We start from the raw sequence: 15,192 nt of genomic DNA on the forward strand, positions 1-15,192 counted from the left end.
AGAATGCATCTGGGTAACCACCAACTGCTCCTGCTCTGTCTCTGTGAATCCTCCTTAATTCAGCAGCCAAGTACAGGTGCTGCTGTGCTGTTTGCCTTGCTAGCATGAAATCAGCAGTGCTTGATATACAGCAGGTACTCGATAAATATCAGCTCAACATTGGATCTAACACGTGAATGGAGGGGTGTACAAACAACCTCACGAGGTGAGCACTCTTATCTCTATCCTAGAGGTAAGGGAAACAAAGCAGAGAGTGATGAAGTAACCTGACCAGTAACACACAGTTAGTGAATGATGGGTGTAGGATCTGAATTCCGGTCTACTAGATTTCATGCCATTTATTCTGAATCACTACACTCTGCTGCAACCCAGGGACTTCCCTAGGTGCACAGGCCCAGCAAGTCAATTGTAAGTAACAATAATGGCATCCACACTTTAAAAAATCTAGGCACTGTGCTAGCTAGTTTATCCATGAGGTGACGTCTAAGCCAATTATACCAGAGTGATCATCCTGAACTCTACGAGATTTGAAGGAATCAGGGTTTTCTTTTGTCTTTTGGTCTCTCACTTCTTAAAAATTGAAACACAGCTGATGCACAATATTATGTTAGCTTCAGGTGTACTACACAGTGATTTGACACTTGCATACATTATGAAATGATCACCAAGATAAGTCTAATGGCCATCTGTCCCCTTACAACATTAGTACTATATTACTGACCGCACTGTTTATGCTGCATGTTACATCCCTGTGCTTATTTATTTTATTACTGGAGGCTTGTACCTCTTAATTCTCTTAGGCTGTTTCACCCCTACCCACTCACTTCCCTGAAGGAATCAAGGTCCTGATAATAACATACATCTGCCTCACTTCAGACTAGTTAGGAATGGGACACTGCACCTGCTGATGGAAGTTCTCCGTCACCTTAGCTATCAAGAAGTGGAGACGGCAGAGGCAGCAGAATATAAATCAGGGCTGTAAAGAGTCAAATACATCTCCCAAACTTCAAGGTGGGTGAATATAGTTTGAATAAATACAGTAAAACTCTCACGTTGAACTTTTCTGAAGACTCCTAGTACATAAGCAATTTTTCCAGTCAGTGGCAATGATAAAACTGGAAAGGAAAACCATGCTACTGCTGCGCGTAGAACGCTGTGGGACAACCGCTTAATGATCCCTACTCATCCCAGGCACTGTGCTGTGTGCTTTATATGCCTTATCTTACTTTAAACTTTCAAAAATCTTATGAGATGATTGTTGCCATTTGCACATGGGAAAAAAACTAAAGGTCAAAAAAAAATTTTTAAGAAAATTGCCCAGGCCACATAAATAACAGAAATGAGGACTCATATATATGACCAAAAGATTACCTCTCTACTGTAGCAAGGAGCCTCCAAACATTAATGGGGAAGTGAGAGTATTTTTTTCCTAATTTCTTCCCTAAAACTTTCATAACACATCCTCAGCTTTTTCGTTCTCCTTGAATATTTTAGTAAGTATGAGAGTGGATCAACATCGCTCTGTAGTTCCTCAAGACTTAGTTTATTTTTGGTACTCGATACCCATGTTCAATGTCACACACAAAATATGTGGACTCAGAATCACCTTGAAAGAGTTCTGTGAAAGAAACTGCTTCAGAAACATCATTGCAAACATAGAGATTCTGAGAGGAATTCCCACCACCACTGGATTTCACATGGGCACAGCCAAAGCAACACAGTCTGATTCTGTCTGGTGAGTTCGTGAATATGCCCCAAAGAGAACGTAGTAACTGTCCCCAGGCAAGGGGAATAGCCCTGAGCTATTCACCTACAGGAAATAAGTCTACCTCCAGCATCTAAGAGAACCCCAGGATTCAAGATGCAATCAGAGATGGAAGACGTTCAGGCCTCACCTGGTGGAGAAAAACTCAGCAATGCTGTCAGTTGCCACGTGGACAGTTTGGATGCTCCTGGAACCCTGTTTCGGATAGAAGGAATGTGGAGAAGGGGGTCTCAGGAATAGGTTGAGACAAGGACGGAGATAAAAGGATTTGGCTATGAGATGCACATCCCTTAAATTATACCCAGTGAGTAAGTCCTGTGAAACGAGGATAATTCTGTTTCTCATGTAGGTGATTATAAACGAGTTCTCATTTGACTAGCTCTCTTGCATATTTTCCTACAAAGATAGCTCTAATACATTAATTTCCACTAAGGAAATATCTAGTCTGTTATAGATGTACATGAGAAATCCACAGCCTTTGTAAGCTATGATCTCTTGAGCTCATTTAAGCTTTATTTCCAAATGTTTGCATCTTACTTTTTTAAAAAGTTACTAATAGTTTCCATAGCCATGAGACTACTCTTTAGAAATAACTACTCTGTTAACCGGGAAAAGGTTTTCATCGCTATAGTACTTCAAAAAGAGTATCAAAGGGAAAACTGTATTTTCATCTGAGATATAGTTCTCAGATATAACAGTTTTATGCTTGCAGTTACCGAGAGCTAGCTATGAACACAGTCTAGAATAGGAATGGTCTATGAACTGAGTCCAACAGAATAAGGCATCACCCACAAAGAGAGAACAAAGCCTGTTGCTTAAAATCCATCTTTTTAAGAGATAAAACATTACAAATTCAGCTGAAGCCCACACCTCATCCCATCTTCCTCTCTTCCTTACACTAAATATCCTTATTGTTGTGTGCTCTATCCAATCATATTTTTGTTCTTTTTGTTACACCTGTATTTATGCAATTTGCCCTTTTTTCACCCAACAAATATTTTGGTATTTACCTATGTCGATACATGTGGATCTGGTTGATTCACATTAGCTTCTACATTGAATTTCACTGAATGCACCTCAGTTGATCCACTCCAGCAGGCTGTTTCTACTTTCTAATGTTCAAAGAGTGCTGTAAGGACCAATCTTGTGCATATCTCCGTGTGTACATGTGCAAATTTCTCTAGGTCCTCTCCTTGAAGCAGATTTTCTGGGTCGAAGGTATACACCCTCCAACTTTACCAGGCATTGCCAAAATTACTTCCAAAGTGATTGCCATTTTATACATATATCAGAAAGGTATGAGTTCTTTTGCCCACTTTTTTTTTGTGTTTTTTTCTTTCTTATTGATTTCTAAGTATTCTTTGAAAATTATTTCAATGAAAATAAATTCTTCCAATCTATGGTTGATAGTTCACTTTACCAATGTCTTTTATCACACACAAAAATTCTTAATAATAATGTGGAAAACTATTATCATTTTCCTCCTAGGTTTGTACTTTTTATCTTAAAAAGAAACTCTCTACCTCAGTGTGATATATTACTTTATTTTCCTCTAAGTGTTTGAAATTTTTTTCCTCTTCACATTTTTATCTTCAAACCAACTAGAATGTATTTTTGTTTATGCTGTGAGTCAGGGAATCTCATTTTATTGTTTTGCAAAGATAGCCATTAAAGGAAATCCATCCTTTTACCAATTACTTCTAAAGCTGTCAACATAATTTTTCACATACAAGTCAGCCTCTTTCTAGGCTCACTATTGTGACTACTGGTCTATCTTGGTCGATGTCCCACAGCTTAAATTGCTTGAATTTTCTAGTAAATCTTGATATCTGGTAGGGTTAAGTCCTTTCTAATTTTTCTCTCTCTTTTTTTTAAATTGCTTTGGCTCTTCTTGCTCTTTATTCCACCATGTAAGTTTTAGGATTAGCTAAACCTCCCATTAGTGTCTTTTTAAAAAATCTGTTTCTTAATAATTTGTTGGTATTGAAAGGAAGCTATTGATATTTCTTTTTTCAGCTTTGTGGTTGATTGGCCAAATCTTTTATTTAGCATTCCATCGCTGATCAATACAATATATGGTGTTACTGGGAAAGAGAGGAGGGAGATCTGTGGAAAAAAATCATGTTGTAACTTCATTTGAAGTTGTACTGATTTTCCAAATTAATTTGCTAAGGTTGAGAACAGTTATGATAAAGTCTTCCCAACCATAACATGACAAGTCTCCATTTATTTAGGCTTCTTTTATGTCCTTTAATAATGGTTAATAATTTTTCCATAAAGGTCTTACACATATTTGCTAGAGTAATTCCTAGATTTTTTTTTTTTTTTGAGCTATTTCTTGCATTTGGTCTTCTCGGCCACTAATGCAGCCTCTCCTGTAAATCACCTACTAATAATTTTGTAAAAGAAATCATGTTTTTAGAGTCATGTATGTGCGTTACACTTAAGACTTTCTTTAGGTAATTTTTGTTGTTGTTCAGGTGTTCATCTGTTTCCTCCAGCAGTTTATACACCAAACATGAGTCCTAATTTTTTTTTTTTTACCTGATCCTTCTTTCTTTGGTTGTTTTGAGACCCCTGACTGTACAGTTACCTTCCTTTCAGATAAACAGGGGGGAGTCCACAGGTGCTGAATGGAAAAGATGTCTCTTGCCCTGAGTTTGGGATGAAGAGAGGAGACTCTCATATCCTTCCTGAGGCACTCTGAAGGAAGCCTCTATGATCTTTGCTCAAGCCCTTCTCCCTAAGAGTATGGACCACTTAACGCACGTTCTTGCCTTTTGTGGACAGGAAGACCCAGGATGTCATACCAGGTTGAGATCCTCAGATGCTGAAAAGCTCTCAGAGTGGATTCTCTGAGTTTCTGAGCTCTAATGATGCTCACTTCTGATTTCTCCACTCCTAAGGGAAGAAGCCCAGTTCTCCACAGGAGCCAGCAGCTGGCTCTAGAGCCAAGGGCAAGGAGTTTGGAGTTAGGAATGGAAGCCATTTGATCCCCAAATCCACCATTGATATATTTTCTACTTGTTTCTTAATACTTTTTAGGTGGTGAAAATAAGTGGTATTAATGTTGGAGAAGGGGGAGTTTTGCAGCTTTGCAGTTGGCCAGCCAAATCTTTAATTTAGTATTCCATCCTTATTCAACACACGAATGGTATTTTTGGGAGCAAGGGAACAGGAGATTCTGCAGATTTCCAAAGAAAATGGCAAAAGGCAAAATATGGCCAGGATTCTCCATTTGCTTTTTTTAGATCTACTGAAGGAATAGAATTTTCTTTATATATGCATCTGATCTAAGTGGTTTTTGTTGGTATTTCTGTCCGTTGTTTTTTTAACATGGGCAACACTAAGATTCAGTTGAAAGACACCTTGAAATCTTATAGGAGTAGCATACACCAATCCCTCCCACTCTCCCCCCAAAATCTGGTTGGTTTGAATGGACAGAATGATCCAATTGTCCACTTTAGGTGGTCAGATGTTTGTAAAAGATCTGAGACCTTTTGGCCTCACTGATCAGGAAAATTTACAAGGAAGGAAGCCTTTAGGAGACTCTACTTGGAAACACAAGAAGACGAGTACGCAGGTTCAAGTCGTATGCTTTTAAATGAGCTTGTTGAAAGAAACGTTAACAATTCCAAAACGAAATGAAACGAGTTTTAACTTTTTCCTCGCAAAAGCACAAAAAATTGTGGAGAGGAAGTTAACAGGACATTCTTAAAAGGTAAAAACAACTCTTCCTTGTACTAGTCCTCTGGTAGTTACCACAGAACCGGCTCTTCTTTTCGGGCGCTTCTGAGAACGGATTTCGGCCCCAGGTCTGTTCGGGCTCAGTATCGGCTCCGGCCTCCCCCTCTCTCCGAGCGGCTTCCCAGGCGGCCTCCGCCTCGGGGGACCCTGCGGCCCGAACGGCTGTAGGAATCGCGCGGGGGAGGGCAGCCCCTCTCCATGGACGGCGGGAGCCCGCGATCCGCTCGGCCTACCCGGTCGCGGCCCCTCGAGTAGCGCTCGCTCCGGCCACCGGCGTAACCGTCGCGGCCTCCGCCGTAGGCGTCGGGGGAGCAGCCGCGGTACTCGTCGTAGCGGCCGCCGCCGCCGTAGGATGGCGGGGGCCCCCGCGCGGGGGCGGCGCTGCGCGGGTCCCCGTAGCTCTCGAAGGTGTCTCGGTAGGAGCCTCCGCTCGGATGGTCGGCGTAGTCGCGGTCGCGGCCCCCGTAGCCGTCTCGGTCGCCGTAGCCTCTCGATGGACAGTCGTCCCGGGCGCTGGAGTGGCCGTAGTCGCGGTAGGTGTACTCTCGCGGCGAGGGGGCGAAATCCCGGGGGTCGCGGGCGCTCGGGTAGTCGCGGCTCGAGTAGCCGTCTCGGGGCGAGTAACCCTCCTCCCGGGGGCCCAGGTAGGGGTCCCGGCGCGGGGGCGGCGGCTCCCGGCGCGGCGGGCCTGCGTAGCCGTCTCGCCCCCGCGCGGCCGGGGCCCGCCCGCGCATTCCGCCGCCGCCGCTGCGAGCCGGGCCCGACGGCGCGGCTCTCTTCGGGGGCGGGCCGGCCCTGCGGGGCGGTGGCGGAGGCCCGCGCTTCATGGGCATCGGGGCCCTGGAGGGCCGCAGGTCGAAATCGCCCGCGTAGCTGCCGTCGTCCCCGGGCCCACCCCGGGATGGGGGTCGCCGCGGGCCGCCGCCGCGGGCCCCGCGCAGGCCCCTCGGGCGGCCGCGGCTGCGGGCGGGCAGCAGGCCCCGCCGGCCGCTCTCGAACGCCGGCTTGGTGGCCTGCGCCACCTTGATGGCCTTACCATCCAGGGACTTGCCGTTCATGTCTCTGGCGGCGGCCTTGGCGTCTGCCGGGTTTTCGAAGGTGACGAACGCGAAGCCCCTGGACTTGCTGGTTTCTCGATCCTTCATCAGGAGCACCTCGGTGATGCGGCCATACTTGCCAAACGCGGTCTCGAGGGCTTTCTCGTCGGTTTCGGGGTTGAGCCCGCCGATGAAAAGCTTCCCCGGGCGATCCGCTTCCACCATGTCTGCGGGTCGAGCGGTCAGTGGCAGCGTGAGGCGGAGGCGCGGCACACGTCGTGGCCTTCGAGCCCGCTCGCCGAGGGCGACTCCTACCGGTCGGGCGGCGCGTCGTCGCGTCGTCCCCGGAACCGCGGTCGCCGCCCCCGCTGCGCGGGCAGAACGCTCCGGGTTGTGCCCTCTGGGGTCGGGTCCTCGCAGCCAGGCCCGCTCTTGCAGGTTGTGATTGGTTGGTGGTGTGGGGAGGGCAGTCCCGCCGTCCAGGAAGGTTGGCGGTTTTGCGGCTTTCTTTCCATTCGTTCGACTTCGACCGATTAACCTACCCTTGGCTTAAGTTCTTCAGTTCACTCCTGAAAGCACAGATGCAAAATGAGAAGTCGTTAGGTTAAAAAAAAATTCCCCCCCATTGTTCTTCCTGAGAGGAATTTTAATACATTACAATCCAAGTTACCGAAACCACATTCAGACGGAAAAATTAACTGAAAAATGAAATAATGGCAATTTAAAAGTTTTAAAATGCAGTTTGTATGTAGTGTATTAAGAATAAGATTTTTTGCATTGCCGAACGGGGAGAGAGAACTTGGTAAGTGTGGAACAGGAAGATGAGGGAGTCATTCTTTGTACCATCTTTCCCTTCTGCATCGTTTTCTTCCATTTTTCAACTTTCAAAGGCCTCATGGTTATGTAGTGTTGGAACTGCCCTTTAAGCTAAACATTGAAACAGAAAGTCACTTGAGGGACAAAATAAAGACGAAATGTAAAAGCACTTGGACCCTCTGGAAACAGGCATACCTCAGAAAAACAAAACATTTGGGGGTCATTCAGGCAAATTACACAATTCAGATTTGTTCCTCACGATATTTTCTGAATGGAAGTAAGTGTGACGAGTAAATGGGTGAACCATCTTTCCCTGAGATTGTAATGTCTAAAGACATCTTTTTAAAAAACTATCTTTACTCAGTGCTGTTTGTGCATGTATATATTTACTTATGTTATATTGTTTGCTGCAATAACCATATAACATTGAAAAAGGTAGTGAAAGCAGGTGTTTTTACGTTTTGATTTTAATAGCGAATCTTTTAAGGTTTTGAGATTTTTAGCATGCATGAATGGAAGTAAAGTTTAAATGCATCAGTTCATGTGATGAACTGCAGTAACAGATTTTTATTATTAAATAATTACTATATTTCTAAGGTAAACTTGTTTGGGATGTATTCATTCTTAATTATATTAACGATTTTTGTTTGCTCATACTTAGAAATTTTACATTTCTGAGCGTAAAAGGTATCAGCCAATACTTTTTTTCCCCCATACTGAGTGGAGATTTCTCCTAAATTTCTTCTAGTTTCAGTCTATTCAGAGTTTTAAAAATTTCTTCTTGACTTGGTCTTTGGAAGATATACTTTTTTCTGGGAGTTATCCTTTTTACTTTAACTTCAAATTTTATCAATAGCCATGTCCTGTTTTGCTTTCTCTTTTTTGTGACCAGTGTTACCAGAATTTGTTTATATTTTCAAAATACAAGCCTTTTTCTTTGCTGATCCTCTGTATTTTATTTGCTGCTATTGTCTTTTTTCCCCCTTCTTTCCATATTCTTTTGATTTAGAATTTGTGTTATTTTTGTCCTGGTTAGGTGAGACACAGTGCATTAAGAGTTTTTAAAAAAAAACATTTCTTCTACTTGTATCTAAGTTTAAAATTTATTCTCAATGTACTTACTAGTTAACAGCATGTCCTGAGCTGGTACATGGTGTTTTCATTGTTGTTTAGTTCCTAACATTTTCTCATTTTTCGTTTTCTTGACTCACGAAGAATTTTTAAAATTTTCAAACATGTATTTCTGATTTTTCTTTAACTTGCTCTATACGATCCATTCATTGGTGTCTGCTGAGACTTGCTTTGTGACCTAACACACATGTGTGTTTGTATGTGTATTTTTTTTATGTGTGTCTGATGTTCCATAGATGCTTGAGAAGTGTGTTCTCTAAATATTTGGGTAGAATTCTTTCCTTACATAGTGATGTTCAAGTCTTCCTTATCCTAACTTATTTTTTATTTGATAGAGTTGTCACTGAGAACTGTTTTAAAATCCCCTAATTGTGGATTTGTCAATTTCTCTTTATTTTTATGTCCATTTTTGCTTCATGTAATTTAAGATTATATTGTTAGATATGTAAAAATTAAGAATTGCTATGTGAATGCCTTTATTATGTAATGATTCTCATTATTCATAATATTTTTACCTTAATTTGTTTTGTCCAATACTTATATAGCTCAGTATTTTTCAGATTTTTTTCTGCCAGCTTAGTGTACGCTGCCTGTTAACTATGCCTTTCTTGCCTTTTTCCCGTCTTTCTTGCTTTCTCTTGTATCACAGGGTTTGTCTTCATTCATTTCTCTAATAATGCGGACACAGTCTTATGAGTGGGTAAAATGGCCAGTGGTCCCAAGGGTCTGGGACTCCTTGACAAGGGAGGCTCATGCATTATGGTATCAAAACTAGAGCTGCAATTAGATTGAGAGAATATAGAAATGTAAGGATTGATAGGATTTAAGTGGAAGTTGAGAATGTTTAAACATGTAATGCTTTACATGATGTGATTGGGTCTGTCTCTTTTACTTGAATGAATTATGTGGATGGACATTGCATTGTAAAACACAAGGCATGTAAATTCACCTTTCAGGCAATATTAGTTGGACATGGTCAATGGGAACAAACAAGATCGCCTGAGCCCACACAGTACAGGATAAAACCTTGAGTGCTGGTATCGAGTGAATTCTCTCTACCATAGACCTATCTGGAATGTATACTGGGGCTAATAGCAGAAGCCTGTGAACGCCCCACAGAACTGACTGGAGAATTTCCATTTGAGGGGCAGTTACTAGCTTGCTGTTGGACACTGTCCCTATGACTGAAGGACATAAAATAATCTTATCACCTCATACCCATTAGTATGGTTACTATCAAAAAAAGAAAGGAAGAAAGAAAGAAAGACCAGAAGAACAAATGTTGAGCAGGATGTGGAGAAACTGGAACACTTGTGCATTATTGGTGGGAATGTAAAATGGTGCAGCTACTATGGGAAACAGCACAGTGGTTCTTCAAAAAAAATAAAAATAGAATTACCATATGATTCAGCAATCTACTTTTGGGTATATCTACAAAAGAATTGAGTCTCAGATATTTTACATCCATGTTCATAGCAGCACTACTTACAATAGCCAAGACATGGAAGCAATTTAAATGTCCATAGACAGATGATTGGATAAAGAAGTTGTGAGATACAAACATATACACACACATACACACATATATTTATCATACATATTTATATGCCATTTGCAGCAACATGGATGGACCTAGAGATTATCATATAAGTAAAGTAAATCAGACAGAAAGACAAATACATCACTTACATGTGGAATCTAAAACAATGACACAAATGAACTTATTTACAAAAATAGAAAGAGACATAGAAGACAAACTTATGGGTACTAAAGGGGAAGGGAGGACATAAATTAGGAGTTTGAGATTAGATACAAACTAGAATAGACAAACAACAGGTCCTACTGTACAGCGCAGGGAACTACATTCAATAGCTTGTAATAACCTATAATGCAAAAGAGTATATATCTATATATGTATAACTGAATCACTTGTTGTACATCAGATATTAACACAGCATTTAAATCAACTATACTTCAGTTCTAAAAAAGAACCATTATAGTACGTATTGCACTAATTTGGATCACCAGGTGACATTTCTTCAGACCAAGGAACATCCTTTACAGCCCCTATTGTAAAGAGATGGACAGGGAGCTCTCCTGCTTAGATAATAGTCTGGTAGAGAGTTGGAATGGACAGTTAAAACATCGGTTGTCTAAAGGGCTAGATATAGTTACGAAGGGCTGGCTTGCACATCTTCATGAGTGTGCACACACACACACGAGTGGGGCTAAGGAGTGTCCTCACTAGAGTCCTTGTCTTTTTACTGGTGGATCTGGGATGGAGGAGGATGCTAGTAAGACTATGCAGTTTTTCCCACAGGGGGGATGACTGATGACTATAATTTTTTCTTTCTTTCCCACATCACCTCACCTTTCTTTTTCTTACATGTGATGAAATATGTATCTATCATTCATTTCTTACAATGATTTATAGCAAGTGCCCACTTTGGAGAAATTCATTTCTGGCCCTTTTTAGGGAAGGGCCTTCACAGATTGGGACACTGGTGATTATTATGAGTCGTGAAACTGACCAAGCAGCAAAGATCTGGGAACTACAAGAGAAAGGAGAACCCAGGACAGCAAGTAACGAGAGCAGTCGCAGCCTCAAAGCTCTGTCTGGGGTTCTGCTTTCTCTGGTATGGAGACCAGGGTTGGGGTCGCCTCCTTTCCAGGCATGCCCACGCTCCTACCTGGCGCCCTAAGCCAAGTTCTGACCGCACCTGTCTTAGGGACAAAGACCGGCACCCACTGAGACGCCAGCCCGGCCAGTGGTGCCCGCCCCTCCCTACCTACAGCTAGCACCAACCTGCTCCCGTGGGGCGGCTAAAGCCTGCTGAGCTCCTTTCCTCAACTACCTAGGATCCAGGGACTCCCACTGGATGTGGATGCTGCGATTCCAGAAGCCTCCGGAGAGCTGGCTGTTCCTGGAGCAGTCTCCCAAACTGTGGGAGTCAGTGGGTTTTCCTGTGCTAAAAAGATCACCTGCTTCATTGAGTTGCTGGGAAGCTGGAAAGTAATGCAGATGTTCCCAGGAGGAGTAGGATATTTTTGCTTTCATTCATTTACTGAGAAATCTGTTAGTGGTAGGAAGGAAACACGGTGGTGCTTCATTAGGAAATGGGGAGAAGGTGCTGGTACTTAGAGTGCTCAGCATCGGGGAGGATGTGATAGTGAAACTGCAGTCTGTAGATGATCCAGAGCTGGCTCTGTGAAGAGTGGACGAGCAGAGCAGGCAGTGAGCACCTGCTCTATGGCAGGCACTGTAGGTGAAGGAGATTCTGAAGGTGATGACAAATAGTAAAGGGGGCTGTTAAACGACTAATCACATCTGAAAGACAAAAGTACTAACATGTGAGCTCATAGTCTTTCTTTCCCCTTGTTGCTATAAAGGAACCCATTAGTTTTCACCCTGTCCTCTGTTCTTAAAGAAGTATCAATATTTGCTGAGAGAAGATTTGTGATGATAAAGTAATGAAGACTAAGGCAGGAAGAGAAAAATATTACAGAGGGAACAATATATGCAAAGGAAAACAGACACAATGATAAGCTAATCAGTGTTTTTCTGTTTGAAAGTACTGTTGTCGACCTGGAGACTGGCGTGCTAAGTAAGCCAGAAAGAGAAAGAAAAATACTATATGATATCACTCATATGTGGAATCTTTAAAAATAAAGACACAAATGAACATATTTACAAAACACAGACAGACTCACAGACACAGAAAATAAGCTTATGGTTACCAGGGGGAAACAGAGAGGGTGGGGAGGGATAAATTGGGAGTTCAGGATTTGCAGATACTAACTACTATATATAAAATAGATAAACAAAAATAGCATAGCATGGGGAACTATATTCAATAGCTTGTAATAACCTATAATGAAAAAGAATATGTATAAAGGTTTACACTGTGTTTAGGGGTCAAAAGATGAGGCTGAATGTAAGCATTAGAGGTGGAAGGAGGGGGAAAACAGACTTGAGCATTTTTTGTGTTTTGTTTTTAAAGAAAATTACATTGAAAGTGGTGTGGAAAATACAGTAGAATTCAGTAAGAGAAGCCAGGAGACCAGACAGGAAATGATGATTTAAAGAAGCTGTAGTAGGAGACTGAAAAGAAGTCTTTTCAACCTAGTTTTTCATTATAATTTTCTCTTGCATTCTATGTCGTATTGATGATAGAAGGTATGATACGTGTTTTCTCCCCACACCACCAAGCAATTAACTCCATTCTCCTCAGATGAGACCAGCTGTCGCACAGATTTAACTCAGTTCCGACACTGTCTGCCTGGAGATAGCATCGGATCCTGTAGGTTAAAGTGCTCCCACTTCAGATGCTAGTCACAAGTCCAAGTTGTTAACTGTGCATCTGATCAACTGACTATAAATCTGAGGTTTCCAAGACCCCCTCCTGAGGTTCAATTAATTTGCTAGAGCGGCTCACAGGACTCAGGAAGGTAGTTTACTTTACTTACTAGGTTACCGATTTATTACAAATGACAATAAAGGATACGAATGAACAGCCAGACGAAGAGATACATATGGCAACGTCCTGAACAGCAAGAGCTTCTGTCCCCAAGGAGTTTGGAGCCTGGCAGGTGGATATGTTCTGGTTTACCATTCTGGAAGCTCTCCAGACCCCTCCGTTTGGGTTTTAATGGAGGCCGCAGCACACAGGCATGATTGATTAAATCACGGGCCATTGGTGATTGACTCAACCTCCAGCCGCACCCCATCCCTGGCGTTAGGAGGTATGACTGAAAGTTCCAACTCTTTAATTGGTTGGTTTCCCTGGTAACCAGCCCCCCATCCTTAAGGGATTTCCAACAGTCACCGCAATAACATTAACTCAAGTGTGGTTGAGAGGGGGTTGTTATGAGTTACCCATTTCACCTGTATGGCTCTGAAGCAATTTCAGAAACTGAGGACAAAATTAAAATATTAGAACAAAAGATGCTACCATTGCTCTTATTAGGAAATCCCAAGGGTTTTTGTGTGGCGAGCCAGGAACAAAATTTATTTTATTATAAATCACAACACCCTAGGAGGGTATAGACAGTTGTCCTTCAGACAATCTCCCTCCTCCTTCAACCCAAAGTTCACTTTCTCCTGGGCTAAGAATCAAGAAAGTTAGTGAGACATATTTTTTTAGCCTCCATTGTATAGATAATTGAAGTATGAAAATACGAAATATTTGCCAATATTACAGAACTTGTAACTGATAGTAAAAGGACTAAATCCCAAATCCTTTGATTCCAGATTCACTTGATGTGTGAAACATCATCTGATGCCAGTAGAAACCCTCAGTTGTGACAACCAACAATAATCTTGGTGGCCACATCGCCAACAGAGATCTACTTGTTCTAAGAGGTGAGCACTGTTAAGAAAAATTATCCAAAACAAAATTAGGCAAAAGGTATTACTGGTGTTACTAAGTGTCCTTTTAATTGTAGTTTGAGGCATATTGTCTAGCAGACTGGGGGTTGTCTGATTTCCTATGGGTGTGTCTCTTTATGTTCAATTAGCTAAACAAGGAGGCCATTAGACTGAGGTGGTTCTAAAACTTTAGTATTACCTTGCTACTAAGCAAACCAAAAGGTTATAAATGCCTCAAGGTTAAGAAATCGAAACCTAAGGACAACCAATTACAGCCAGCTAGGCTTTTCCAAATAAGGAAAATACTTCAGCTTTGGCCAATCAAGTAATTTCCTTGCTTTGCTTTTTGCATCTTCTCTATTAAAGTCTTTCCCCTAGCTCCTGTCGGGTGGAGTGCGCCTAACCATTTCTGGTTTGGCATTCCCCTATTTAAATAGTTTTTTGTTTAAATAAACTCTTAAAATTTTTGATGTGCCTCATTTTATATTTTAACAGTTCTCTGACTCTTAGTTCTATTGATCAGAACATTCACAACTTTGTAAGGGTAAAGGTTATCTTGTAGAAACCTAATAGCAGTGCAAATAATTCTTACCAGTGTAAATTTTCTCTATATGGTTGAAAAGATAATCCCAAAGGTTATCATTTATTGCCTAGTAGGACATTAATCAGTTTTGTATCTACCTTACTATGTTATTCTAACTTCTAAAAATGCCTTTCATGATGGATATATAAACTCTTGTTCCTCAAATGCTTTGTAAATCAGCATCTCACTAGCTCCCTTACTAATGAATTGATAATATTCTTTCACAAGAATTCACTCTGCATCTCTATAAGAGTCATGATTTAAAATCTTTGAAAATTATTTTACTGCTTCTCTGGATCTACAATGGACCAATTAGTCTTTGGAAAACATTTTAAACCAAAGCAGGGGAAAGAAGAGATCTTTTCTCCTTGGTTGCCAAGCTGAAAGCATGTGAGCTCCAAGCTGCCTGTAACATGTTTCTACCACATTTACCCAATACCATAGCCTCAAAATATCTAAAGGAAAATTTTAAAGAACTATACAAATAGGAAATCTGTCCATCCTATTAAAAGATTTAAAGAAAATATTCTTAATAATTTATAGACTGAGAAAATTAGTACAGGAAAATTTGAACTGCATCATTAAAAACCTTGACTTAACGGCTACATATACACATACACATTTTCACTCATGGGAAAATGCATATTATTTTCAAGTACACATAGAAAGTTGATTATATATGAGGCCAGAAATTCTATTTTAACTAATTTCAAAAATGATTTTCATACAGAACACATTATCTGAA

At 41.5% G+C, this 15,192-nt stretch overlaps 2 protein-coding genes across 2 annotated transcripts in view; both read right to left on the minus strand.

Annotated features, from left to right (window-relative positions):
• Positions 1–5,349: 5,349 nt before the first annotated feature.
• RBMXL2 (RBMX like 2) lies at positions 5,350–6,912 on the minus strand. Its single transcript, XM_074372470.1, has one exon. It carries the CDS (start codon positions 6,772–6,774, stop codon positions 5,593–5,595), a length of 1,182 nt encoding a protein of 393 aa, XP_074228571.1. The 5' UTR covers positions 6,775–6,912; the 3' UTR covers positions 5,350–5,592.
• Positions 6,913–6,983: 71 nt separating this feature from the next.
• The window catches only part of NLRP14 (NLR family pyrin domain containing 14), a 47,925-nt gene continuing 39,716 nt past the window's right edge, over positions 6,984–15,192 (minus strand). The window contains exon 11 of the transcript XR_006728267.2: positions 6,984–7,118. The gene's annotated coding sequence lies outside the window, so the exon portion shown is untranslated. The remainder of the gene's footprint in view (positions 7,119–15,192) is intronic.

The sequence above is a fragment of the Camelus bactrianus genome, chromosome 10, assembly GCF_048773025.1.
Source record: "Camelus bactrianus isolate YW-2024 breed Bactrian camel chromosome 10, ASM4877302v1, whole genome shotgun sequence".
In the NCBI taxonomy this organism is placed as follows: Eukaryota; Metazoa; Chordata; class Mammalia; order Artiodactyla; family Camelidae; genus Camelus; species Camelus bactrianus.

Excerpts from the sequence above, each read along its gene's own strand:
- RBMXL2 (XM_074372470.1), bottom strand. The coding sequence starts at position 6,774 with ATGGTGGAAGCGGATCGCCCGGGGAAGCTTTTCATCGGCGGGCTCAAC.